Source organism: Eurypyga helias, unplaced genomic scaffold, assembly GCF_000690775.1.
Source record: "Eurypyga helias isolate BGI_N326 unplaced genomic scaffold, ASM69077v1 scaffold22161, whole genome shotgun sequence".
Lineage (NCBI taxonomy): Eukaryota > Metazoa > Chordata > Aves > Eurypygiformes > Eurypygidae > Eurypyga > Eurypyga helias.
In genome coordinates, this window is record NW_010230447.1 from 31099 (window position 1) to 58207 (window position 27109).

Sequence of the window (27109 nt, forward strand, 5' to 3'; positions counted from 1 at the left end):
CGTAGGCAGGACAAGGACTGCAAGTATCTCAGTCTTTGAAAATAGGTACTGTCACTGAAGACAGTTGTCTTTAACTGGGTTCGACCATTGGTAGAAATTGTGTGTACCTTTTTTTTTTTTCTTTCCTACCAAGTCCCCAAGATCTCAGAGTAAACTTAAAATTGTCAATCAGAAAAGCTGAGGAATGTGTTCTGTTGGTTGCTTAAAATTGGGAAAACATATCTTTCAGTAAAAAAGCAACCCCAGCTTTGTGGTGTGTGCTGCCAGGTGCATCGTATTTTCTACCCTGTGTGCAATAGCTTTTTTATTTAACTTTTTCTTTAGAATGGTGGAGCATGAATATATTTTAAAGGTTACATTAAAATCTTACTTTTAAAGCTTCCATCACGTTTAAAAAAACCTTCCTCTAAAAAGGGTCGTAACACCTGATAAATTAGGAAGTTAACTGTAGCTGTTCCAGCCCTTAAACAGTAGGACGAATTAATGAAAAAATGTAGGCTCCAGTCTATTGTTTCTGTTATTATATGTTAGGGAAGATCAAGTCTAAATACTTATATAGTACTTCTACATTCTCCTTGTCTTTTAGCTGACTTCTTTCTCTCTTCTCCAAGATGCTTTATTCTCCAAGATGATTCTATTACGCTTTACTTTTCTCTCTGTTAAGATCTAAGTCAGGAGTAGCTCTGATAAGTATTTACTGTCGTCAGGTTGAGAGTTTGCATAGCAAGACTTAAGCATTCTTCCTTGCTTGTCATAAGGCCTAATGCTCACTGAGAACTATTTTTCAGGAAAAGTTTAGGTTCTTTCTGGCTTTATAAATGATCAGTACACTTGAAGATTAAAAGAAATCTTTAAATTCAATGAAGAGCTGATTTTCCCCCTGCCAGACTTTTCATGGGAGAAACTTGTCCTGAGACGGGGCATAGAATTTCAGATGAAAGTAAAACATTTGCCTTTGAAAAGAGAATTTGCATGTTTCTTTAATACTTGGGGATATATGGCACAAATTGAAGTGCAAATGGTATTCACAGGTAAGTAATTTCCCACTAAAGTACAAGTCTAAGGGAAATCTCCAGGAGTTTGAGTTCAAACTCATTTGATGTTCCAGGTATGTTGCCATAAGAAAAATAAGCATTATGGTAAAGTTAAAAGTTCTCAAAAAGAAAGTATTTTATCTCCTTCTCTAGTCCAGTGGAAAACACATTTCAATGCCATTTTTACTGGGGAGGTGGAGGGTGTAATTTTCAGACTTTATTTTTAGCTGCTCTCTTACTGGAGCTGTAGAACAGTGTGAGAGTTTTGCTTAATTTTAGATACTGTGCAGTCTCTGTCCCTGGAGGTTTTCAGAATAAAACTGGGTAAACCCATAAGCGGTCTGACGCAACAGCCCCGAGCAGGAGGTTGAATAAGAGTCTTCCGAGGTTCCTTCCAACCTGACTTATCCTGTGATCTTATACGAATCCCTCTGTTTTGCCAAAGGGGAAACAAAGGAAAAAAAAAAAGTGCTAGCGATTTGATTTTTAGTTACCTTCAGCTGTACAGCAGCAAAAGTGACATAAGGAACTGACCTTCAAAAGGCTATCAGAGAGGTTTTTTTTTTTTTTTCTTTCTGATTTGTTTTTCTTCCAACTTTAAGTATGCCTGAGGAAATACACATTGTCTATTGGGATTGGATTAGTGGAACTTCTTCCAGAGATGATAAATGTTTGGTCGTTCCATAACAATTAGTAGTTTGTTCAACTTAATCTTTAGGGAAGTGTAAGTATTGCTTAGGGTCCTCCTACAGACAATGAGTGCGATAGCGTGCTGTTAGCATCTTCAAAGCTCCTTCTGGTTATGTAATAACAGGGAGGTAAAAAGATACCTGTAGACATACACATATACATGTAATTGTTAGATGCACATACGTAATTTCAGTCAGTCTGTGTAAGTGTACAGCCTTTGTAATGGTACCTGGTGGAACATTTTATGGACTTCATATTAGTTTGCTGCTTTCTTGTTTGAATCAAAATTATGCAGTCCTGAAATAGATTGTGCAAGCAGTGTTTTAAAGCTCTAAAGCACATGCACAATTAAAATACACTGAAAATGTTTGCTTTAAAATAAAAAAGTAACTTGGGTAACTGCTTTACTGCCTAAACTGAAGCAGCCTGGGTTTGTCCATCTGCTTTGTCATTGCTGTTCTTGAAGGTGCATTTCTTTAGGTCACGTTCCTAGGTTCTCTGAAGGAGCCTTAAGAACACTTGGTGTGTTTGCCAACATCGGCTTTTATGCCTAAATGCGTTGGGTGTTAGAGAACACTTGTTTTTCCTCTTTCAAGCAAAAGCTGGTGTACAGTGTTACTTGATTGCGCATGCCCACACCAGTCCCAGGCCTTGACTGGCATTTATGCCTAAATCCAAATGAATTCATCAATGGTCAAGTTTAAGCATATTAACAGAAGACAGCACAATATTAAATATATTTTTGAGACCAATTATCTTAAAAATAAATTAGAAGTTGCTTTGTCTTCAAATGTGCTACTTTTCAAGCACTTAAAAAGTCCGAGCCAGATTTGTTCTACAGATGAGTTTAGAAAGGAATTAAAACACATTTCAAAATCTGTAGACAAATTCCCCCTTCTGAATTGTAATTGATCAGTAGCAAGGAACAGCTGTACATGGAAAATACTACCTCGACAGCTATCAAGCCTACTGTATATAGCGTAGTTAGCAAGATTTCCCTATTCTCTGAAGGTTGACTAGGTCTGCAGCTTGATACGGTGCAGTGTGTTACTGCTTGCTGTTGTGCCTGGTCAAGAAGAATCCTGCCTTTGTGTCTGCTGCCTTCTTTTTCTTACTCATGCATAATTCATAGGCAGAAATAATGCTTTTAATTAGACTAGTTGATACAGTTACAAAATACGGTTGGGTTTGGGGGTTTGTGGTTTTTGTTTTGATTTTTAAAGCCGCACCCACCTGTCTTAAGGATATGGTAACCTACTTACTTTAGGTCAACTGATGTAGTTGAATAGTAAGATGCCTTTTCCCTATAGATCTTACTTTCTGCTCTTCCATCCTCAAACAGCAATGACGCATCCCTAGCAGGGCCTCCACCTAATTAAAATGGATGTTTGAGGTGTTTTCTCTTTGGCAATACATATGGTCTCAAAAGCATTCTTCTCTTGGCTAGTCTGCTAAATCTAGTGATGAGGAATAGGGATAATGTTGATGAATATGGATTTCTGTGGATTGCCATTCCCCTTTTCTTAGGATCATAGAACGGTTTGGGTTGGAAGGGACCTTAAAGATCATCTAGTTCCAACCCCCCTGCCATGGGCAGGGACACCTTCCACTAGACCAGGTTGCTCCAAGCCTCATCCAGCCCGGCCTTGGAAGTCCCTGTTCTCCAGAGACTTACAAGTAAGCACATGGTGTTAAGACTAGGAACAAAAAAGCTAAATTCACTCCGACATCTCTTTTATTACATTAAATTGATTTGTACTCTGCAGATGCATTCTGGAGATCTTTGGGTAAAGGTAGGTTCTCTGTTTCACACTGTTCCGAGCTTATCAGGAATATCCTTTTTTTTCCAAGGGAATGGAGAAAAAATATGATCATTCCAGTCACCTACATAAAAGCATGTTAGAGTTGTCATTTCTCCAGTACATGTTGCATTTGCTGATAATTTCAAATGGGGCTTTTATAAACATGCAATTAGAAATTTTAATGCTAATATTAAACTTCAGAATTGCTGTGTTCACATTATAAAATTGGAATGGTGGGGCTTTAAAGGGCAGGTGCAATCCTGCCGGCCATTTTTGTAGAGCTGTAGCTGCTGCCTCCTGTCTGAAAAAAAGCATCCTGCTTGCTCAAAGGCTTCTTCACATGCTGCGTGCTTCTCCCCCGCTTTGCCATTTTCTTTTCCTGGCGTGACGGAATTCTTCAAGGAATATACAGTCTTTCTCCCTAGGAGCACTGACTGTGTATGTTTCAATCTACGGTTTCACCATGAGGATGTCTCTTCCTAGTAAGTCTGGATGGAAAATATTGGCAGTTAAGCCTATGTTGTGCACAGTGGTTAAAGTTGCGTTAGTTTCTGCAGAACTCTACCCTGTCGGGTATTGTCACTGCAGCATGTAGCTAGCCATAGCACTCTCCTGACGTTCAAAGAGGGTTGTAAATAATGGTGGTTTATTCCACAGAAATTTAGTAGAAATACCAGAAGTTGTCTTTAACCCATTGAAAAATATTTTATTGACCAGATTAATAACACATTCGAATAGAATGTTGGTATTTGAATAAGGTTTTTATTTTATTTCGCAAGATACCAAAATGCAAGTAAGGAATAGGCATGACACAGGTTTTCCTGAAAAATACTTGGAAGGATTTCTTAGAGCAGCAATTATCAGAAGTATCTAACAAACACAGCTGAGTAGTGATATTTAAACCTTAACAATTCGGGGAATTTTATTTTAGAATTAAAATTGAACTTTTAATATGAAGTGCCATATTAAAAATCTTAGAAATTCATTTTGCATTTTCTAGACATGAAGAGTATCAGAATGTTTTTCCTCATGTGTCTACTCTCTGCCATCCTTGTGCAGAAAGGATGGCTCCAGCTTAGGAGTGAAAAGTGAATTAACTTTCAGTTTATTACAGTCCATGACTCTTTGATGCCAGTTATTGTGAACTGGACATGTGCAGGTAGCAGCTGGTAACCCTGATGATTTTGGTCACAAGTTCTACTGACTCCTCGTTGTGTCGTAATTCTAGTTCCACTAAGTCTGAATGAATAATCTGGTAGTGAAAGGTGGTGAATGGCACTGATCTTGTAGAAAATCTCTCCCTCGCAAAAAAAAGTTTCTCCTCGTTCGCTCAGTAGTAGAAAAGACTTCTCATAACACGGATGAATGATACATAAATCACATACTTATTTAAAAACTACTATAACTTTTGTAAAAGTTTACTGGTTTGTACACGATAGCAGGAATAACGAGTTTTGCTGCTTATTTTGCCGTAGAAAGTATCTGTCGTGCATAGTGCATCTCACTGCAGATGTCATGTCAGAACTTCAAACCCCTAGTGCTTTCTTTTCTGTGAAAGATGCTGTGGTACAAAGGCACAACCAGCCTCATCGATGTGCTGTCTTGAGGAGGTTAGGATACTGCTGATGGAGTATAAATGATTAATGGTCAGTCTCCAACAGGTGAAGAATCTGTTGTTCTTAAAGGCAGGTGTTTCTCAGCCTGCTGTACCTTTTTCTCCGATGTAGTGCTTGTGTTGCAGTTGATCACATTCATGACACGTTGACGCTTGTAAAACTGCATCTTCTAGCAGCAGATAATTCACAAGGGAATATGTATTCTAAAAATAGAGACTAGTCTAATGAAGGTGTATTCTGTGTACTAAAGCAATAACTGTATTTTAACTTGCACTGAAAATAAACTGTTGACATGGGATTACACCTGTTTAAAGCTTCCTTTTCTTTTTGTTAACTTTTTAAGGTTAAAAATGCTCTTTGCTCCCAAATAACAGGGTTGCTGTATTAACAATAACATTAAAAATCAAAATGTAAATTTGGCAGAACTGTTATCTTGCATCATTTTGCCGACACACACACTTGTGGCTTTTTTCGGTTTCATCAATGGTTGCTTCAGTAGCGATGGCATGCTCTTACATAGCCTTTTCTGAAACAGAAGTGATGCCATCTTTCATGAGTCATCTTTTTTGGTCTCTGCTTCTGTCACTATTTGAATGAGACCAGGTGTGGGGATTTATCTGTGCAAGTGAAAGGAGACTTTGCTACCTCTCCCACAGTCACTGTCTCGATTTATCAGCAAATTTATTTTACAGAAGATTTCTGAAGTCCAACTTCCTAGAAAAATACTGTGGTTTTCCATCCCTCAGCTATTTCTACACAGCACAGACAGCGTTGTAAAATGTGTTTCATTTGAAGAGCACAGTTCAGTTCCACTCAGGGGCCAGGATAGCAACCTTTTACTGGTGTTGACTTTTCCCTCACTATTTACCTGCTTGACCTACTTACTTTGATCTTCTTGTCATTTTGCAAACATAAGCCATTTCCCCAAAAACACTGCTTTTTCTCTTCTGTCTCTCGGTAGTTTCATATACGGACCCAGTTCATTGTTATTGTTGACTGGTTTCTACATTTCTGAGACTGGAAAGATATTTTACATTTCCTTTCTTTTGATGTGTGTAAGGTTAGAAATTTTAAAAGCTGCTGCAGAAAGCATTGAGAGAAATGTAAAGTTTCCTTAGGAAAGATTTTCTGAATCATACCTGCCCAGTAAACACTTCTTCTCTCTTGCCTTTTGGTTTATATCAGTTATGTAGTTGGCATTTTCCTTCGGTGGTTTGAGCTCACATTTTTACACAACTACAGATTATTTGCATGATTGGAGGTATCTTTGTGGTGTTTTCATATAACACATGCTCCAGAACCCAGGGAAAAAAGGTCCCATAGGTAATTTGTTTATATTTTCAACTTTTCTTTCCAGAATAGTAACAGTTAGAAACTCTAGTATTGATATTACTGCTTCTGTACTAGTCTTGTAACAAAGAAGACAAGTTAAAATACTGCAGGCAAGATCATTGTTTCAGCAAAATTTAAGAGTGTTTTTCTCAGCATTGCTGAGGAGATGGCCTGAATTGTTTTTTTCTCATGGCTACACTTATGAATAGAGCAGCATTCGCTCTCTTGGATTCTTTAGTCCATGTCATTTGACTTTTTATGTATTTTTCTAGAATTTTGGGCTCACATATTTTGTAGAGTTTTGTGTAAACTTTTTAAACGCTTTTTTAATACCTTACTGTAAAAAGAATTTCAGTAACTTTTTTTCCTTGGGAGTGTAAGATTTCTGAATAACAAAGTGGGTTTTTTTTCTATCCATTAATTGGAAAATTCTCATTTTGAAATATTGGACAATGTTTCTGGTGCTAACGTGGAGGGGTATGCAATAACATCCAGGATTTATTTGCTCCAGGTGTAGATGGGGCATTTTAATTGAAGGTTTTTCTGCTTCTAGGGAGAAACTTGTCCTGTTCTTATCAACTTTTTTTTTAATTGAAATTCTGCTTAATTCGTGAGAAGTTACACTGCAGTTAACTGCAGTATGCTCTTAGGATACTTTCCTGCAACCCACTGCATCACTCCTTTATGCTTATTGTGGAAATTTGTAACACGCTGCTGAGAGCATGTACCTGCAGATTGAGATACAAATTCAGTCATGGTCTGCATCACAAGGGGAAATGCCACACTTAATGCCAGCACAATATTCATGTCTTCTCTGATGTTTTTATTCCTTTGAAGTCAGCAGTGAAAAAATCTACCTGGTAGTCATTTCAGGAGGCACAGGGTTCAAAGAAATACTCGGTCTATCCGTAATGTGGTGTGATGGGGCCTGTGTAATTCTTGTGTTCTCTATTCTGATCTTGAAAGAACAGTCCCTTCATATGTTCTCATAGGAAACCTGTTTTCACACCTATTTTTTTTTTTTTACATGAAGAAGAATAGTATTTTTTTCCCCCGCAGTTTAAATCAAATGTCACTTGTTTTGTTCATATTTACTTTTTTGACATTAGTCAATGAATCTGAGAACAGCATTTTCCATGGATTGTTACCAGCACTTCCTGGTTGAAACGCCACTTAGACTGGTCACGGGCTCTTCTGCTTTTCTTCTTCTCATAACAATGTATGTTGTCTTACATCTTCTCCATATTTTTTTTTCCTCTGATTTTGATATATCCGGGTTATTTAAGTACTCTTTGGATTGTGTTACCCCATTTCTTCCTGTTGACATCTCTCCCTTTCTTTGTTAGGTTTTATCGCCCAAAACCCCTGGTAAGTTTTTAACACCGTATTTTTCCCTGTCTCTCTCTTCGATCACATGTGAAGAGCTTTACTATTTAATCCATTCATGTGCTTGTGGAATTTAAAATGATGCATGGTATTTTAGAGAGCTTTATAGATATTTATACAGCCACACTCTACAAAACAGTTGCTTAATAGGGGACCTATTTTTAGAACTGAGGCAGAAATACAAAGTATTTGGGTTCCTCTACCTAAATAGGGACTTGAGTGTTATCTTTTAAACTTCAAAGACAAAAATATTTTCTGAAATTTCAGAATTAATGGGTGTCAGGAAAGAGAACTGAGTCTGCAGATGTGGTGGTGGTGATATAGGAAAGCACAGGAGAGTAAGAGGAACTAAGAGCACTGATGGTGCAGAAATTTGAAGTAAGACTGTGATAAAACGTTCCTTGTTTCTCTCTCACCCGAGCTCAGCTCTTCTTTGCTGCATGATTGAAATTGCAATACAAGGTATTAGCTCTATTATGTTTCTGTAACACTATATTCAAATAATTTTATTACTCTTGCATTTTAATTACTTTTTTGTACTGGGTTTTTTTGTTTGTGGTTTTGTTTTGTTGTTTCTTTTCATTAGCCTCAAGATCACCACTAGATTAGACACGTTTGTAAGTCACAATGATATTACATGGTGGGGTTTTTTCCTGTTTTCATTCATGTGCTCATTGTGTGTGTTTCTGTCCTCATAATTTACCACCGTTTCTTATTTCATTTGCTTGAAAATTGGTCCCTTGTGCTGGAGATGAAACTTCTTCAGTCTGCTGAGCTTCACCTCTGAATAGAGAGAGTAGTGTTTTGTAGCTTAGGCCAATATTATTGGCTCTGCTTTTTGCCACCGGTTTAATTCAGTAGACCTGCTGCTTCCTAGTGCTCTGTCTTGGTTGTTTTGTAAAATGCCAAGAACAAGTTAAATGGCCTCTATCTGCATATCCCTTTTTGGATCTCTCATACTTGTTAATTGCCTGGATTATTGACTGACAGAAATATTTTGCTAGAGTCTGTCCAAAATTTGATAATCTCTCTGTTGTTCCCCTGCCCCACCCCTGGCCCAACTGCCATTCACTTATTACTGAGGGCAGGTGCTCATGCAGTATTTGCCCTAGAACCAAAGAAAATATTTTCCTAACTTCTGTGTACCTAATCTAGTTATTTATTTGCTTAAAATTATGATAGACTCATACTTACAGGTTGTTCTGGCTTGGTAAACTGGCTGTCAGAAGTAGTTTGAATAGGTTTTTTGGTTTTTCCTGTAAACTTGCTGTCCCTTGGTGAGAAGCTGGCTGGACAAGTGTTCTTCTGTGACTGACCAGGTGAACATTACTCTTAGAGACAGCCATGTACTTGTCTTGTAGAGGAGAGAGTTGATAGTACCTCTTCTCTCAATAGCATGTAAAAACATAGGATCCTGCCCTGTAGTCCTAACCATAAAAACACATTGAAACCTATTCTTTCAGTGAGGGAAGATCAAGGTGACTGAAAGATCGTGGTAGTCCTTCTGTGTTGGGTGTTTTTAATAAAAAATTGTAGGTTCACTTGGGAGTAAGGGTATAAAAAGACTCCTTGTAACTTTTTTTGCTGGGATCCACGAAATTTTTTCTTAGGAGTTATCAGCTTGCTGAGAGTAGTCGCTACTTGTGTGGCCAGGCAGTGGTTTGAAACTTAGGTTAACCTCTAAACTAGGCGTTTGGACTGTGCTTTTCTCTTGCAACAGCCATAATCACCAGCAGAACTTTAATGAACATCCAACAGGATGTTAAAGGAAGTAAGGACTGAAAATTAATAATGATGTTTATTCTTAACTTTTCTGGAAATATGTGTTTCTATTCCCTGAGTTGGGAACTAAGTATTTTGACTCTACCACTGAAATGGCCTTGTCTGAAATGGCAATCAGAGCACAGTGCTTGAAGCAAGCTGGGACTGAGTTCTGTAGTGTCCTCCTTGTTTTCCTTCCTTCTCCCTCCTTCCACTAAATTTTAGGCTGCACCAAAGTTTCTTTATTAGCTTCAAGTTAATTTAAAAACATGTCTAAATCAAACCTTTGGTTTTGACATTCCTTCTTTCCGTTACTTATTGTAGTATTCCGTAAAAATAGCAAACTTTGGCTTTGCTGTGTGTTGTGTCACAGGCAAAGGCTTGATGAAAGTCTGCACGTGGAAAGGCTGGGGATTTTGACATCTTGATGACAGCAAGTGAACACACCAGTCAACATTTTCAATAATTAATGAATAAAACTAGTTTCTTAGGTATTTGTTTAAAAAAACCTCACTGAAGCTAGTCTAGGATCAGTGCATCTTAAAATTACACTGTTTGTCAGAAGCTTAGCTTCAGGCACCAGTTTTTAACACATGCCCCACTTTGTTCTTGATTCATAAAATACAAGTGTATGTTCTGACTGAGCAGTAGTTAGTTACTTTTGAGATAAACTGTCATTGTGAGGCTTCAAATTATTTGACATTCTAATCAGATTCATCTGCTTTTAAAAGTTGATGGTACAGGCTATGAGCAGACTCCAGAACACTTGTCTAGTTCATGTTTGGAGGACTTGACTGCAACATCTTCACGTGAAAGCTCACGATTTTTGGGGATGGTTTTTGTTTTGTTTTTGCAAGAAAACATGCTGCCCAGCAAACTGATTCTGTACCCAGATATCAAACCACAAGTCTATGGTAACTGCTGTCTAATGATTGACAAAGTAATTGAATTTCTCATCTTTAAAGTTCACACTTTTTCTTCCCTTGAAGGACCACCAGTTCTGTTCCTGGACATAGCTATAATCTCCCCTTTTCTATATGGCATTATGTAGTAATTGCCATGCTGTGTTAAACTAGAATTTGGTCTTGTCTGATGGTTTAAGACAGTAAACACTCCTTAAAGTCAGTGGAAACTGTTTCAGATCCAGTATACGAACAAGCAATCGAAAATTGTGGGACAGTTTCTCTCTGAGTGGTTTTTTGGCTTCTGTCAGCTGTTTATATTATGAAGCATGACAGTTTTTCTTACAATTGCTGTTCATTTTTAACATTTCTTGTACAACATTTATTTTTAATATCACTAAATGTAAATACTATTGCAAATAAATATTTTCTGTCAATGAAAAGCAAGTGTGTTGCTGCTTTCGAAGTAGGCTGGCTAATTTTTGAACAGAAAAGAACATCTAGTCCCAGCTACTTTACAGATAACATAACCAGGAAAAAAAAAGGGGGTTCTACCTTTTGCAATTTGAAAAAACTCTCTTAATTCTCTGATGAATACCTGCAAAAGAATTCTAAGTTATATGCTAAGAGAATTTTAATAACTGTGCCCAAAAGTGCGAAGTAGAATCCAGTCTGCTTTTCATAAATAATTTAACTCTGTGACAAAAATGTGCCTTTGTCCTTGAATTCAGCTGCCAATACTGCTAAGTACTAGCATGTATATATTGAATAAGAAAGTGTTGGACAGTTTTAATGTGGTATATTTTCCCCTTTTACACTTTCTATCCTAAATTTCCTGTCATTTCTCTTGAGCTGTCTCTTAGCTTCCTGATGGCTTTCTGTTTAAGATTAATAATGACTTCTTAATTAGAAATATTGACTACAGTATTGCACTAAGCATTATTCTGTGTTTTAAAGCAGCATCACATAGGTGGTAAGTTAGAAAATCTGGACACGTTAGCTAATTAGAGAAAATGTCATAATACATTTACATACTAAAGTAACTTTCTGTTGATAATTATCTGATCAATCTAGATAGGATTGAACTATGTCTTACGATTAGAAATTGTGAAACATGCATATTTAAATTATTTTCATATCGTTCTCGCGTTCTGAGAGAATGCTGAACAGCTCTTAGCATGGTACAGATGCTGGTTCCATTACTGTGCTTTTGTACAACCTGCTGTCAAGTGTGTTTTGTCTCCTATAGATTTTTCAGCATATACAGGAAATGACCTGATGGGATGTAGGTAGTGATAATGCTGAAAAATAAATTCAGGAGTTAAGAAAAAGCAAATATGTCTAAAAGGAAAGGTATCTCTGTAGTGTCAGTAGAGTCTAGCATGAACATACTCGATTTAAAAGGGAGGGGAAAAAACCTCAACCTGACACCACAAATCTAAAACGTGAGACATTTTCAGGTGTTTCTGTTCAAAGCAATGCATTTCAGCTTTGGAAGTTGCTCAGCATTCTGCCTTCAATTCACTGAAGAATTTAAACATTCACTTTAACATGTGAGCAGTCTCATTAGTCAAAGACGGAACCCTGCATGACCCAGTTCCCACATACGCTGGAACCCAGCCGGCTTTCTTCCCTTCCTGTAAGCCCTTACAGAAGACCCTACCGTTGCATTTCAGCAGTTGTAATGAATTTGGATCACTGCATGTCGTTACTGGTAATTACATGTACTGCAAGGATTCTTTGCTCTGCACTGGCAGCTGCACAAGCTGTGCAAGCATGCAACTTGCATTAGGTTCAAACTTTTTCTTGCTAGCGCCTTAGGATTTTGTAGAATTCAGTCTGGGTGGTGTTAAGTTCGGTTGGACCTAACACATACAAATTCTAAACTCATTTATGGAAAACACATATGGGGGCTGATTACCTGTTCCAGGTAATCCTGTGGGAACCCATTTGTTTACCCACACCTGTTCCATTAGTGTTCACTGATTATTACGTTTTTAACATTCTGATTTCACAGATGATAAAAACTAACTGACCTGCTGTAAGAGCTTTTGTCTGGGAAGATAACTTGGTATGATAATAGAACTGTATTAAAAAAAAAAAAAAGACGCTGTAAACAAGGTTTAGTTATATCCCATTCTGGTGGTTTAGAGGAATAGTGATTTTCTAAGAGACATTCCCTGTAGGTAGATTAAAACTCTAGCAGTCTCCCTGGATGCCATGTTTAATAAACTACCAGAGATAGTAAGCAAATAAAGGAAAATAAAACAGTATATGGAACAGGTCTTAAAGTATGACAGGAAACGTTCTTAATCTGTTGAAGACTGAAGGAAATTTTTCCCTTAATTTCTTACTCCCTGACCTCCCACATTATGCTAAAAAGAAAAGGCATGCTGTGTATCTGTAGACAGAGGGTTTCTGCAGAACTCATTCTTGGAGTGGAGAATAGGAAGTGAAAGAGCTTATAGGATGGCTTTCAGGAGGGGTATAGTTCATATAATGTGGTAGGGCAAAGAACACTAAATTACTGGAATGAAAATATATTTTATCCTTACTGCTATACTGGTCGGTGTTATCAAAACAGTACCTGCATGTAGGTTCCAGTAGATAAAAGGTATTTTGTTCCTAAGTGAGCTTTATGTAGAAGCAAGAAATTGCTAGGGGAATGGATAACCATCAGATAACATTTTTAAAGCCTTCCGTAAAAATGGAATGGGCAAAATAATCCAATATGACTAGTAGGCGGGAAGCAACGAAGTTGAAGGGAATTATGTAGAAAACACGGAACATCTTTCTGCTGATGTAGTTGTTTTCCATTATCTTTGACTTGCAGACCTTCCCTCCTGCCCCCCACCCCCCCTTAGCTAAGGTGAACCTTAGCTTGAATGGTAGTAAGACTTGATATCTCTGCAGATCCCTTGGAGATGGTCCTCACAATGGGCCTGCTCTCCTGAGAGGTGTTCTGTTAATTTGGGGGTATAGGTTACAGGAAGGTGAATATTACTGTCTGGTGATGAAAAGGCTTCAAGTCCGACCAATTCAAGTGGAGGATACGCAGTTCTGTTTACTCCCCATTTAAAACAGCGTAAGAGAACCATGAGTCCTTAAAAAAAAATCCACACAAATAGAATTCGATCTAAATGAGAAGCAATATTGTTGCACTTAAACGATTCTGCTCATTCTTTAAAATATCTGTAGTTACAAACATCTGTTTTCTTTGCAACATGGATGTTAAAGTACAAGAAGATGCTCCGATTTCATTTACATCCAAATAATTGCTGGGAAAGGATCTAGAAATCCTGTAATATCATCGTAAAGTCCTCTCTCCAATTTATGTGGCTTCGAAATGCAGGTCATTCCTAGGGGTAAGGATATAATAGGACAAAATTTAGCTACAGCAGTAAACCTGATGTATCTATAATTGATAGTTTATGCACAGTTGCATTATAAAATATATAGATATGTTATAGACAGTAATAAAAAGTGGTCCAAAAACTTTTTACACCATATGTTACATTCACTAAGTCATACCTGCAGAAATTAGTCAGAGGGGAAAAAAATCAAGTCCTTAATTTACGTGGACTTTTCTGGACTTGTCACATGCTGAATTTGATCAAACATTAATACACGTAACCTTATTTATTACACCTAGTTATGCCTTTCACCAACCAATATTTCTGTTCAGTGTCTTTTAAATAACAACCCTTCACATAAGTTGGCTGGAAGTATTAACAATCTGTATTTTAGTTAACTGGGTTGTGACTACAGTCACTCAGTTAAAAAATGTATTGTGCATATGAAAAGTGTTATTAGAGAAATACTTTTGTATCTGAACTTTTTAAAGAGTCTACATATGCTTGTTTTGATTTTTTTTTTCCCCTGCAGGTTTTTGAAAGGTTATACAAAATAGTACCGAGTACAACTGACAAGTGCTAGTATGCTGTTTTATGCTGGGATGTTAACTTATTATTTTGAACAAGTTCCGTTTATCAAAACTCTTTACCTTCAGTCGTTCATTTCAGTTTGTTATAGGCCTTCCATTGCCAGGATTTAGAAATTCAGACATTTCAATTCACTTGCCCATAAAGCGTCCCAACAAGACAAGGAAATGATGTAGCATCTATGCCTTTTACAGACAGGGACTCGGTGCTGAAAGGGTGCAGGCCTTGTTCGGGGAGGAATTCCCATCCACGTTTTCCAAGATCAGACACTTCTGTGTGATTGTTGAAGTTACTGAGAAAAGGCTATTTAGAGTCAGCAAACAAGGGAGGTAAACTACAGAGATTTGCATGAGTTAAGGTTTTCTGAGCGTGGGGATGGATGGCAGGGGTTCTGTACCAGGGGAGAGTTTGATTCCTTGGTCTCAGCCTAGAACTAAGAACTGAAAACAACTGTGAAGGAAAATCTACCAGGCTTCTTTTTCTCTTGAGTTTATTTTAAAGGTATTTTCTGCATCATCTGTCTCAATACAGATAGTACCATGTACATCTATCAGCAGAAAAAAGGAAAAACAATATAGAGTGTTAATTGCTCCAAGTTAAAAAAAAAAAAAAACCACCAAAAACAAAACAACCACAAACACACATGATGTTAAAAAAGGTCTGATTAGATGATACTGTTCTGTTGTGTTGGTTATCATATGTAATTCTTCTGAGTTAGTTCATATGTTGGGAATAGTTTACTTAAATCATCTTTGTTGTAGCATCTCTCGAGGAAGCTTCATTGCATTAGGAACCTATATCTAAGTATATATGGGTGATCCCATGTAGTGCTGAGCTTTGTCTAAGAGATGCCTCTTGAGGGCAGGATAGATTGTTTGGATTAGATTACAAAGGAGAGTCCCAGTTTCCCCCCACTATTACTGCAGTCCAGAGCACACTGGTTGAAAGATTGCTCTCTGCAGGAAATGTCAGTTCTCTCTCTTTGAAACGGTTATGGTTTTAAACTTGGTGAATTTCTTCTGAGCCCAGTGGTCAGCTGTAATGTGCTGATGATGGTCAAAAGCCTGCTGATAAGTAGCTAATGAGTTTTCTGCTCCATTGACAAGTTTTGAGTGTCCTAGCATCTTTTACAGCCTTCCAGCTTTGTGGCCTGGGGCTGGTGGGTAGTGACTATCAAACCGGCCTTCTGCGGAGCCCTTCAATCCTGTGCTGTCTCATCACTGTCGCTCTCTTTGGAAGACTTAGAGGATGGTGCTTCAGTTACCGTGTTTGAGTGTGGCTCTGAACTTGAACAGGATTTCCCACTCTAAGCCTTAGGGTACTTATTTGAGCTGGTTAACTCGGGTTAGCTCTCTCCTTTCGAGCCTAAATCAGGCCCTGCACAGGATGAGCTGTCTTTCAGCAGGGGTCTTGCACCAGCATAACTCATTTTCTGGATGCAGTCTTACTGGCCAAACGGGGTAACCCTTTGTCTCTCAGCGCTCTTCCATTACTAATTCTCTTTATTTCAGGAGCAGCAAGGCCAGTGTAATTCCAGTCCATGTGGGGAGAGTGTTTTTATGGTTTTGCTGGTGGTTTTTTATATGTATCATAGTACTCAAGTATTCTTTTCATACAGTTCAGCTAGTTATTAACTGTAATGGAACGTTTCTTTATAAGGGCCTATTGTTACCCTTGAATTAAAATCCCCTGTCTTTCCCTGGGGGATGCAGGCTAACAAGTACCTACAGAATATCCTCAGCTGAAGATCTGCAAGCATGAGTTCCCTTTCACTATGGAGTGAGCTTTCTCTCTTGCTACTGGCTGAATCATTCCTCACAAATGAACACTGAAGCAAGGCTTGCGAAATTAGTCCAAGCAAATCCAGACAGGCAGTGCCTTTCATTTCTTTCTGCATCGCAGGAGCCAGAGAGAAGGGAAACAATAGATCTCAAACTCTGTCACTTCGTGTCACAGAGCTGTCACTTGTGAGCACATTTGTAGTGGCAACTTGAGCATCCTGTTCTTCCCTGAGACCCCGCATATTCCAAGGGCGATTCTGCCTGCTCTGGCTGGGGGAGGAGGGTTAGGTTCCTTCATCCGTATCATCCATCAGTCCTTACAAGTTGTTCCCCATATACTTACCAAAGCTGTATTAATTTCTTTTTGGGTCAAAAATCTCATCCCTGTTTGTCCTTTCCTCTGGAGAGGATGAAAGTTGCACTGATTTGGTGGAGAGTGCTTTATGTGTTAACATTTTGCTTTTATTTTAAGATAGAAGTATATTGCTTATTCTAATTTGATTTTTCTGTGGCCTCAGGAAAATTTCAACTGATATTAATTTTTAATGTCAGATTGAGGCCTATATCAAGACAGCTTGTGCTGCTTCAACTTTTGTGTTCCATGTAGCAAAGCAGTACTTGTGGGAGCTGTCTGACTTTGATGGGAACTCTTTGTCTACGATGGAACATGCTACCATTCTTCCATGCCATTTTATAACTTCAGTGCCTTTATGTTGTAGAGAGCCTTTCCCTTCTCATCTTGCTTTTTTCTTTAGTTACTGCATGCTGCCTCATTTTCTGGCATTGTGTTAACTGTTGGCTTTTCCTTGAAGTGGACTGGCACAGGGAGGGATTGGAGAATGAAATTATCATGTGTTATTTGTTCTCTAAATCCCAATAATGCAGCTCAGAAACCTCATTTTGTTGCGTAGCAAGAACAGGCATATCTTAGCAGATTTTAGATCATCTGAGCAGCACTGATTCTCCGTCAAGGTCAGTCGGTCTGTTTAAAATTAAATGATACCACGAGGGTTTTTCTTAACTAACTCCTGAGTGTTAGAAAAACCTGAATTCCTCTGACCTGATAAGAGGTTGCATCTCATAAGATTTCTTTTGATCATATGCTAATTTAGTTTTCAGATCCATAATTTAATTTCTTTTGCTTATTTTCTGACAGAACAGCCAAGGGTGGTAGTGATAGGATAGGAATAAATATGTATTTGCCTTTCATTTTTACAGTATTTCACAGGAAGTGAAGGGTCACAGTGTTATTTTCCTTTACCACCTTCATACAGTCAGTGTTAGGTTTAGAATATTGTGCAATAGTATAGGGCCAAAGCCTAAATAAAAGTACCTGTTTGAGCAGAAACTTCTTACAGACTTTTTTGTGTTGAAGTGAGTTTGGTTTGAGGGCGTAATCTGAGAAGTTGCTCCCAGTGATTAGTGGGAAGGAATGCAACCTTAATAACTCGTAAGAGTGTTTATTTAGTTTGGTTGTGTTTTGTGACCTGTGCTCTGTGATGTCTTTCATTCAGTTTTACAGTTACAAGGTGTATGCCTCTTTTCAGTGTCTGTGAAATCTCAAAATGAGACATTTTTATCTTCTTATCAGGACATGGAGCAGACGTGAAATGTGTTGACTGGCATCCAACAAAGGGATTAGTTGTATCGGGAAGTAAAGACAGCCAACAGCCTATCAAATTCTGGGATCCAAAGACTGGCCAGAGCCTTGCCACACTGTAAGTTCTTGCCCACTGATGTTGATACGCTCAAATACAAGCTAACTTCATAAAATCTTTCTTTTATTTTTAATTCTTAGCTTTTTGCCTTACATCATTTCGGCCATACACAATTGCTTCAAATAGAAAGCTAGTGCTTTAGCTGTGCCAGAAAATCTGCAGGTTAGATGAAGTCATCTACGCTTGGAAAATTTTCACTTGAACATGCCTTATTTTCTCCATTTTCATAGACTTGCTAGTCACACAGTTCTCATTTGGAAAACAGAATTGAGATATGGAAACACCAATGAGGTGTTTTGCCTGTCTGATAAAAAAAAATACTTAGGCTGCAGTAGAGACATGCACAGTAGCTGAATAATGTCTCAGTGCACGCTGCCAGTTGCTCTGAAGTACAAAAGAATGGGATTAAGGTATAGGGCCTTTGCACAGAAGGCCACTGTATTCTGTTTTGGTAGCCTGAACTACTTTGTTACTGACCTGAATATTTGGGACTGGTAATTTACCGTGTTTTATTAGTGTCTGAGAAATCAGTAACTGAACAGTCTTTCTGTTTCTCTGTTTGTAGACACGCTCATAAAAACACAGTGATGGAGGTGAAACTGAATCTGAATGGCAACTGGCTGCTAACAGCTTCTCGTGACCATCTCTGTAAGCTCTTTGACATTCGTAATCTGAAAGAAGAACTTCAGGTCTTCAGAGGTCACAAGAAGGAGGCCACAGGTCAGAATTTCTTACGTTTTGTGGATTTTTGTTAGTAAATTTGAATTAAAAATGAAAAGTTTTGAATATTTTTTTTTACATTAATTAGAAATCCTAGCGTTACGCTTTCTGATTGTGCCTTATTTTGTATTTCAGCTGTGGCCTGGCATCCTGTTCATGAAGGGCTGTTTGCCAGTGGAGGATCTGATGGCTCTTTGTTGTTCTGGCATGTTGGGTATGTGGTATTTTCATCAGCACATCGGAAAGATGTTGCTTAGATATGCAAGTTACTATACTAAATATAAAATAGACTTTTCACCTTTTGGATTTGTATTTAACTTGCGTGTTTATGGTATAGTTTTTCTTTACACCTGAGGATGTTTGTGAACATGCTTCACTTCATAAGTTTTTCTGTACAGATGTATTTTAAAGGATATAGTTGCTTGCACAGGAAATAGTCTTTTTTTGAGAGCGTGATGAATGGTGGAAGCTCCTAGTTTCTTAGAGCTTATTCTGACATGGTGGAATAATTTTGCTTCTAAATATACAGTTAGAAAGTCCCTACATAACTGAATTCCCTATTAAGAGCAACTGAGGACAATCAGTTCACCCAGTAGAAAAATAACAGAGGCTTAAGTTTAGCAAAATATGGGCCAGAGGAAGAGGAACAGCTAAGTAGCAAAAGTTTTGCATTTCATCTGCAGCAGAGAGTCACCTGTGTGATAACCTTTTTTTTTTTTTTTTTACTGATGCATCAGGGTTGAGAAGGAGGTTGGTGGAATGGAAATGGCCCATGAGGGCATGATCTGGAGTCTGGCATGGCATCCCCTTGGACACATTCTCTGTTCAGGCTCAAATGATCACACCAGGTATTTTCAAGTATTTAAATAAAATATCCGAGGGCGTGTATATACATTTGAAAGGTGCATGGCATCAGTGAACAAAGGATGGATTGGGGTGATTGGGATAGAGTTTAACCTCTTGTCCTTCATCTAAGGAAGCCTTAAAAAATAGTAGGATTTTGGGGTTGTGTGAGCTTTCAAATCTTCTGAAGAATTTTAACAAAATAATTGTCATTTCATGCTGAAGAAATATTCTCATTTCCACAGCATTTTTTTTGGACAACTCATCTGCTGGTCATGTCGTCTTGTCATGTTGCAGATGTGTTTGAAGGTGCATAGTTTGTGCTTTTGGGTTGAATCTGCTGTAAACATGGAGCATTTTATGAATGGAGTAAATCTCTGTGTGTGGATGTGTGTACTGTCAAGTTTCGTTGTGTATGAAGAATATATTTGAAATGAGCAAGAAGTTTTTGGAATGAACTAGAAATATCACTGCCTGTTCAGGATTTGATGTTGATGCCCTGTACTCATGCCCCTTACACTTTGAAGTATCTTCTGAATTGTAACTATAATTCAATATGATAATTGTTGGGGTTTTATTTTTTGTTTGAACCTCACACCTAATGTTCAGATCTAGTGCTGAACTCGATTTAAGAGTTGAATCCTTAGGTACTCAAAACAGCATGCTAAAATTTAAAGAAAGAACAAACTAATTAGACTGAAAATAGTTAATACTCTTGACTCTTTATTGATACCCTATAACGTCCTTTTGACAGCAAGTTTTGGACTCGAAATCGGCCTGGAGATAAAATGCGAGATCGTTACAACTTGAATCTGCTGCCTGGGATGTCAGAGGATGGTGTGGAATACGGTAAGGTGATGTCCCTCAGTATGGAAGAAAGAGGGTGGGGTCAGGAACAAGCCTTAGGTTTTTGGCTGATGCTGGAGTGCAGCTTCTGGGTAAGACAATGAAGCAGGATCAAAGTATCAGTGCTCACCTAGATAAAGGTTTTTTTTTTTTTTTATGAGGATGATCATACTGTGTCCGTGTTATCAGTGATAACCATTCCAACAATGAGTTTTCCTTTGTTTCCACAGCTCCAGGAGGTAAGACCTGCTCTGTCAATCACAGGAAGGTTGACTATCCCTCTGACTATCTCCAGTTCACTTTTCTTCCTGAAAACTTCATGTGACTTCAAGACTTCCCACAGTCCTGAACTACAGCAGGAAAACCTTTCAAATTATTGAACTTGACTAAAATATTAGAACTGTATGACCCTTCTCAGGATTTTCCTTGGTAATTGTAGGCTGCTCAGGGTTGCCCAGCTCTGTAGCATGCCTCAGCTGCTTTTTCATCTCTGGGGTTACATTCTTCATTCAAGTTTTTGATTACTTGCTCTTTTATTTTGGGGAATGTTAAGTAAAATGCAACACATTGATCCAATCTAAATTGTAAAATGTGTAGATTTGTTTTAACAAAAATGGGAATGGGTCTGAGTTGTTACTTCCTTTTCTGAGCCTCTACCTTAAATGTGACTTTCCTGAAAGGACATAGTTTCTGGCCTTTTGGGGTGCATTTGTTAATCTGAATTTGCAGTTCTTTTAATATCCTGTAATTCTTGTATGGGATTAAAAAGCGACCCAATAGTTGTAGATGAAATGTAGATGAAAATATTCCAAGTATAAATATTTATTGTTTTTTCTCTAGATGATCTGGAACCCAACAGCCTAGCAGTTATTCCTGGAATGGGAATACCTGAACAATTGAAAATAGCCATGGAGCAAGAGCAGATGGGTAAGTAGTAGCCACAGGGAGGCATTTTTCTGAGCTCTCCAGCTACTGCGTGACTTTCATACCTTTCGTACATTTTGGTAGCACAGACACTGTTTTCTGATTTTCTGTATTGTGCATATTTCCTATATGAAGAAGGAAGACTTGAAAACCTTTTGGTCTCTTTTTCTAAGTAAGCTGTAAGGAGGGTAACAGGATTTCTCTGTAAACCTGCATTACTCTGACTGTTTGTCTCACTGGTGTTGAAGGGAAAGATGATTCCAATGATATTGAAATGACAATCCCAGGACTGGACTGGGGAATGGAGGAAGTAATGCAAAAGGACCAAAAGAAGGTGCCACAGAAAAAAGTACCCTATGCAAAACCAATACCAGCACAGTTTCAGCAGGTAAGTACCTGATACACAGACAACACCTGAACAACTTGTCATTTTCCCAATTTCAGAAAGTATGTGGCTGTTGAAACATTTTCAGTTTCCAGTACCAGCTCTTTTATATCAACATCCAGTGTAAAATAATTTACCACAGTAGTTAGTTTAATTGTTATGCAGGCATAACATATTTGGTTAAATCCATTATGTTTGTATCTATACCTGAAAAATAATTTATAAGATATTGAAGCTTTATTCAGCATCATTTTTAGCTTCTGAATATCCATACTACACTCTGTTCCAGCGTCTTTTCCCAGTGCAGCAATATATTGCATGCATGTTATTCCTCAGAATTCATCTTGGTTTTACTATTCTTCATAGGCATGGATGCAGAATAAAGTTCCTTTGCCTCCCCCACCTGAGCCATTGAATGATAGAAAGGAAGATATTAAGCTGGAGGAGAAAAAGAAGACACAGGCAGAGATTGAACAGGAAATGGCAGCACTTCAGTACACAAACCCACAACTCTTGGAGGTATGAACAGACCGTTATTAGCAGATCTGGTTTAGTGCTCTGTGCGATACATTTGGATCTCAACCCTAAAATGTGTAGCTTGCTTTTGCAGTACTGTTTTCACCTTTTTTCACAAAACGTCAGATTTAACAGGACTTAATGCATGACACTATGATACCGCCCGTGAGGCTCCACATTTCAGTTGACTGATAACTGATCTGTAGATCTCTTTAGTTGTATTTCTGTTAATAAAGAGAAAAGCATTAAATCTTTTTCAACTCCTGAGAAACAAGATGATTGCTTCTAATTTTTAGTTGCTACATATACTTCTGTGCTTAGCTGATTTTCTGGGTCTCTCTTTTTCGGACAGCAATTGAAGATTGAGAGACTTGCCCAAAAGCAAGCTGAGCAAGTGCAGCCACCACCTCCCGGAGGCTCTCTTCATGGTCCCCAGCCTTTTCCTGGGCAAGGCCCGATGTCACAGATGCCTCAAGGATTTCAGCAACCCCTTCCACCTCAGCAGATGCCAATGAATATGCCTCAGATGGGACCTCCTGGTCCACAAGGACAGTTCAGACCTCCAGGACCCCAAGGACAAATGGGACCTCAAGGTCCTCCATTACACCAAGGAGGTGGAGGTCCACAAGGGTTCATGGGACCACAAGGACCTCCAGGCCCCCAAGGGCCTCCACAAGGAATGCCACGGCCTCAGGATTTACATGGACATCAAGGAATGCAAAGACATCCTGGCCCTCATGGGCCGATGGGGCCTCCGGGTCCACAGGGCAGTGGCGGCCCACAAGGCCATTTAGGACCACAGGGTCTGCCTGGGTCTCAGACTCATTTAGGCCCACAGGGTCCTCCTGGCCCACAGGGTCACTTGGGCCCTCAAGGTCCCCCTGGGGGTCAAGGAATGCAAGGGCCACCTGGCCCCCGAGGAATGCAAGGACCTCTTCCTCATGGCATGCAAGGAACTCCAGGATCTCAAGGGATGCAGGGCCCTATATCTCAAGGGCCTTTGATGGGACTTAATCCAAGAGGGATGCAGGGTCCACCAGGACCCAGAGATAACCAGGGACCTACTCCACAGGGCATGATGATGGGTCATCCGCAAGAAATGAGAGGTCCTCATATGCAAAGTGGTTTACTAGGACATGGTCCCCAGGAGATGAGGGGGCTCCAGGGACCCCCGCCTCAAGGTACAATGTTAGGACCGCCACAAGAATTGCGTGGGCCACCGGGTCCACAAGGCCAGCAGGGACCTCCGCAAGGCTCTCTAGTAGGACCTCAAGGAAACATGCAAGGACCTCAGGGACAACCGAACCCGTCAAGGGGGCCGCACCCTTCCCAGGGCCCTCTGCCTTTCCAGCAGCAGAAAACGCCTCTGTTGGGTGATGGGCCTCGTCCCCCGTTTAATCAGGTATGTGCTGCTCTGTACAACGAGAAGAGTGTTAAGAATGTGGGAATGATAATGTCGCAGTAGAAATGCTGAGCAAGAGCTGGGAGGCTGGAGGTTCAGTTGTCCCAGCCTAGTTAATTCAAAAGCTAGGATCATCTCAGGTCTGGTTGAACTTACCAGTTCAAACTAAGCACGCAGGAACACATACTTAGGTCTAGGAATAGTTCAGCCACCTGAACTTTATACCTTCTGGGCCACAAGTTAAGAGTTTGATGTTGTGCACCATCTGCTGAGAAGCACGAGGAGGGAGCGCAGGTATCAGACAGGTTTGCAGAGGACTAGCCCAGCTCTGGTAGGGTGAGCGCCGAGCTGGAACTGCTGAGCATGGCCTGGGTGTGTGCCAAGCACTGCGCTGACAATTGGATGTCTCTGTGCTGTCCTGCCTTGGCCTCCGGGCTCCAGGAGGTTCCACCGGCGCAGCGCTATGCTGACGCTCAGCTGGCCTGGGATACTGGAGCACATTGCTTGTAGATGCACTGATAATTATGCAGGAATCAAGTCAGACTTTAAGTCTGATTCAGCAGCACATGTGACCCGCTCTGCCCCCTTCAGCGTCTTTCATAATGGATTTATTCCATCTTCTGGTCTACCACAAACGATGCAGAGCTTTCTGTATTCATTAGCCCTTACAAGTTCCTATTTGTGTGAGACTGATTCTGTGCTTAGAATTTCTCTTGTCTTTGGCTTCAAGGTAACTTTTGGAGGGAAGTTTGGAAGGAAAAAAATCTATTCAATTTTCAGAAACGTGTGTGGGTATTTTTAAGCAGAATTAGCTCTTCTAGACGTGCAGTCAGTAGTTTCTAGTTAAAGCTTTAGGCAGGTGTGCATACAGTCCTTAACGTGTAGTCCAGCACCAAGCAGTGTGTGATGACAGATTGAACTGAGCTTTAGCTCCGTGATTCCATTTCGGATTGAGGCAGAGCAGCCTACAGATGGTGTGTTTATTTGAATATTTTTTCCTTCACAAATCGGCAGTAACTCTCTCCAGAAATCTGTCTGTGACACTACTGCTGAGATTTCAAAAGCATCAAAGTTAAGCAAATGAGAGTTGGTTGCACAGCTATTACTCATCTAATTTATACTACCATAGTGGTTTTCGGCACTAACTTTTTTGACTTGAGAATAATTACCAAGCCTGTGTGTGCATTAAAGTGTGTGTATGTTTACACGTATGTGTAGGGCCGTCCTTGTCCGACCTTGCTGTTAACACTGGTCAGAATTCAGTAAGCTGCTTTTGCCAGGTGGCCAGTTATTTTCAATGAATACTGCTGTCCTGAAGTCTTTTACAGATGTTAGAAAAAAAGACAAAGCAAGATATTTTTGACCATTTTTCCTTCCTTGTGCAGCTTTAGTATGGTAATGTCCTTTAAAAATGCATGGATTATAAAATGAGTCATGTCTGTTCATGCTCTGGTTGGCTTCTTTGTAATATGAATGTAATAGTAGTTCCCATTTAAAAAGGCCTTATCTGTGGTTTTGTAAACAATAGGCTTTAGCTTGGGTTTTGTGCTGAATTTGATACTTACGTAACCTTGTACCAATCTTGCCTTCCTTTTCAGTAACAGGAGTGTATGAACATCCGTCTGCTTTATCAGGGGCTTGTGACATTAATACTGAACCTTTATACACATTTGTAAAGGTTAATCTCCATACAGGATAGATCGCTATCACCTGCATTCACTGTGCATTGGAAAGCGGAGGTTTACTTCAGATTGTGTGGGGGAGATGTACACCTCTTCCTGACGTGAGATCCGTTACCTCCTGCAGACATGAAACACGATAGAGAAACTGTTCACGAGCAGGAAATAGGCACCTTGATATGAAAATGCAAACGGATAAATAGAATATTCCCAAGTTAGCAGTAGTAGTTTGGAGCTGTTCTGCTATTCCTGATTTAGATTTGATTTTCTCACATTCCTTTTAGACAGATGTGCTGAATTTCATCCCATTTACTGGTTGAATGAGGTGTGAGTACTTCAGGCCAAGTCTCTTGTCCACAAGCGACAACTTTAAGAGCTTGTGCAGTATTTCAGAAGAAATGCAGATTTTTCTAATGAGCGAATACAAAGAAATCTTTCCCCCTCCAGTGCAAAGTTGTAACGCAGACGGCGTTGATCGAAAGGCCGAGCCATGTGTACGTGTAGGGCAGTTGCGTTCTGCAGCGCCAGCTTAGCTGGCTTGTGCAGAACCTCGGCCCGTGCGGGGCAGCCCTTGAGCCGACGGCGGAGGCGGTGTGAGGTGCTTGGCCGTACCCCCCTCCAGTTGTGGGGTACGCACGGCCGTGTACGGCTCCGAGTGTGAGAGCTCCTGAGCTGTACGTGTTCGTTTTTCAGTTTCAGGCCCAGTTTGGGGCCTGGAATGTATTTTGAAATGAAAGGCATGAGTGTTAGGGCTCTGTCTTCCTACCTCATCAAAGTGTGATTTGTTTGGAACAGAGGATTTTGCTAAACACTAAGGAAACTCATGTAGTGAGTGCTAAAAACTGCTGCTTTGGTTCAACACTAGTGGGATAAACTTAAGTTGTAAGTAAGCATATGCTAAATATATGAGAAATCATACAACTCCAGCAAGGTTTTGGTCCAGAATGGCAAAAGCACTGCAATAGCTGAATCTTACCTAGTCCGGGGATTGATTTATTTGCTCTGGACTCAAGCCAACATTCAGTCACTGGAAAAGTATTTTTTGTTTTGTTTTTAATAGGCGTGGGACCAGGCATCTTATTTTGCTTTTATTTCCGAAGTCCTTACAAAATTGCTCAATGCAGATGTGATGTTTGTAGTAGATATTTGTGTGCTTTTTGTGTTTATCACCTATATTGCAGTGGGATGTAAATGTTTAATTTAAAACCAGGATTTCATGATGTGATGGGGAAAAAAATACACCAACTGCTTCTTTGCAACCAGGGAGAGGGGAGAGGTGGTGGTTCTCAAAAATAGTTGTAGAGCATGACAGTTGTTTGATTCATGGAGAGATTAAGCAGTGTAATTCTGAGTACGATGGCAGTGATGGAGTATAGGTTTTTAAGTATTTACAAACTACTGCAGTCTCAGGGGTTTTTTACAAGCCAGTGTGAAGGCCAAGTCTAAATCTTGCATGTTGGACGTGTCTAGGAAAGCAGTATTGCATGTTTAGGGTTTTCTGGCATGTGTTTGGGGGGGATTTCAACATAAAAAGGGTTTGTATAGCAGTCTTGCAAGAGTCAACTCTGTCTTGTTTACAGCGATACATTTATATTGTTGGATCTCATTGCTACAGTGTAAATTATGTACACCCCCCCTTCTTGTTCCCGTCAGCTGCAAACCCCCAGTGACTTTTTGTCTGGCCTTTGCTGTTCACAGGCAGAATCAGACAGTTCAACCACATGGTTTCCAACCAGTGTTGGTACAGTGGGTCCAGTGTAAATGTGGTCCCTGTAGAATCTTCCACGGGTCTGTGACAGTGGCTGAATTTAAAGAACATATTTTTGTCCTT

At 39.5% G+C, this 27109-nt stretch overlaps 1 protein-coding gene across 3 annotated transcripts in view; it reads left to right on the forward strand.

Annotated features, from left to right (window-relative positions):
* WDR33 (WD repeat domain 33) overlaps positions 1-27109 on the forward strand; it is a 52060-nt gene that overhangs the window by 15009 nt on the left and 9942 nt on the right. For 2 of the 3 annotated variants that reach the window (XM_010160759.1, XM_010160760.1), the window contains exons 7-16: positions 17837-17963; positions 18529-18683; positions 18819-18897; positions 19421-19531; positions 20281-20375; positions 20603-20611; positions 21213-21299; positions 21545-21684; positions 22048-22200; positions 22550-23599. In XM_010160759.1, the coding sequence (XP_010159061.1) occupies positions 17837-17963; positions 18529-18683; positions 18819-18897; positions 19421-19531; positions 20281-20375; positions 20603-20611; positions 21213-21299; positions 21545-21684; positions 22048-22200; positions 22550-23599 (2006 nt within the window). The remainder of the gene's footprint in view (positions 1-17836; positions 17964-18528; positions 18684-18818; positions 18898-19420; positions 19532-20280; positions 20376-20602; positions 20612-21212; positions 21300-21544; positions 21685-22047; positions 22201-22549; positions 23600-27109) is intronic. The other variant, XM_010160758.1, reaches the window with a different exon arrangement.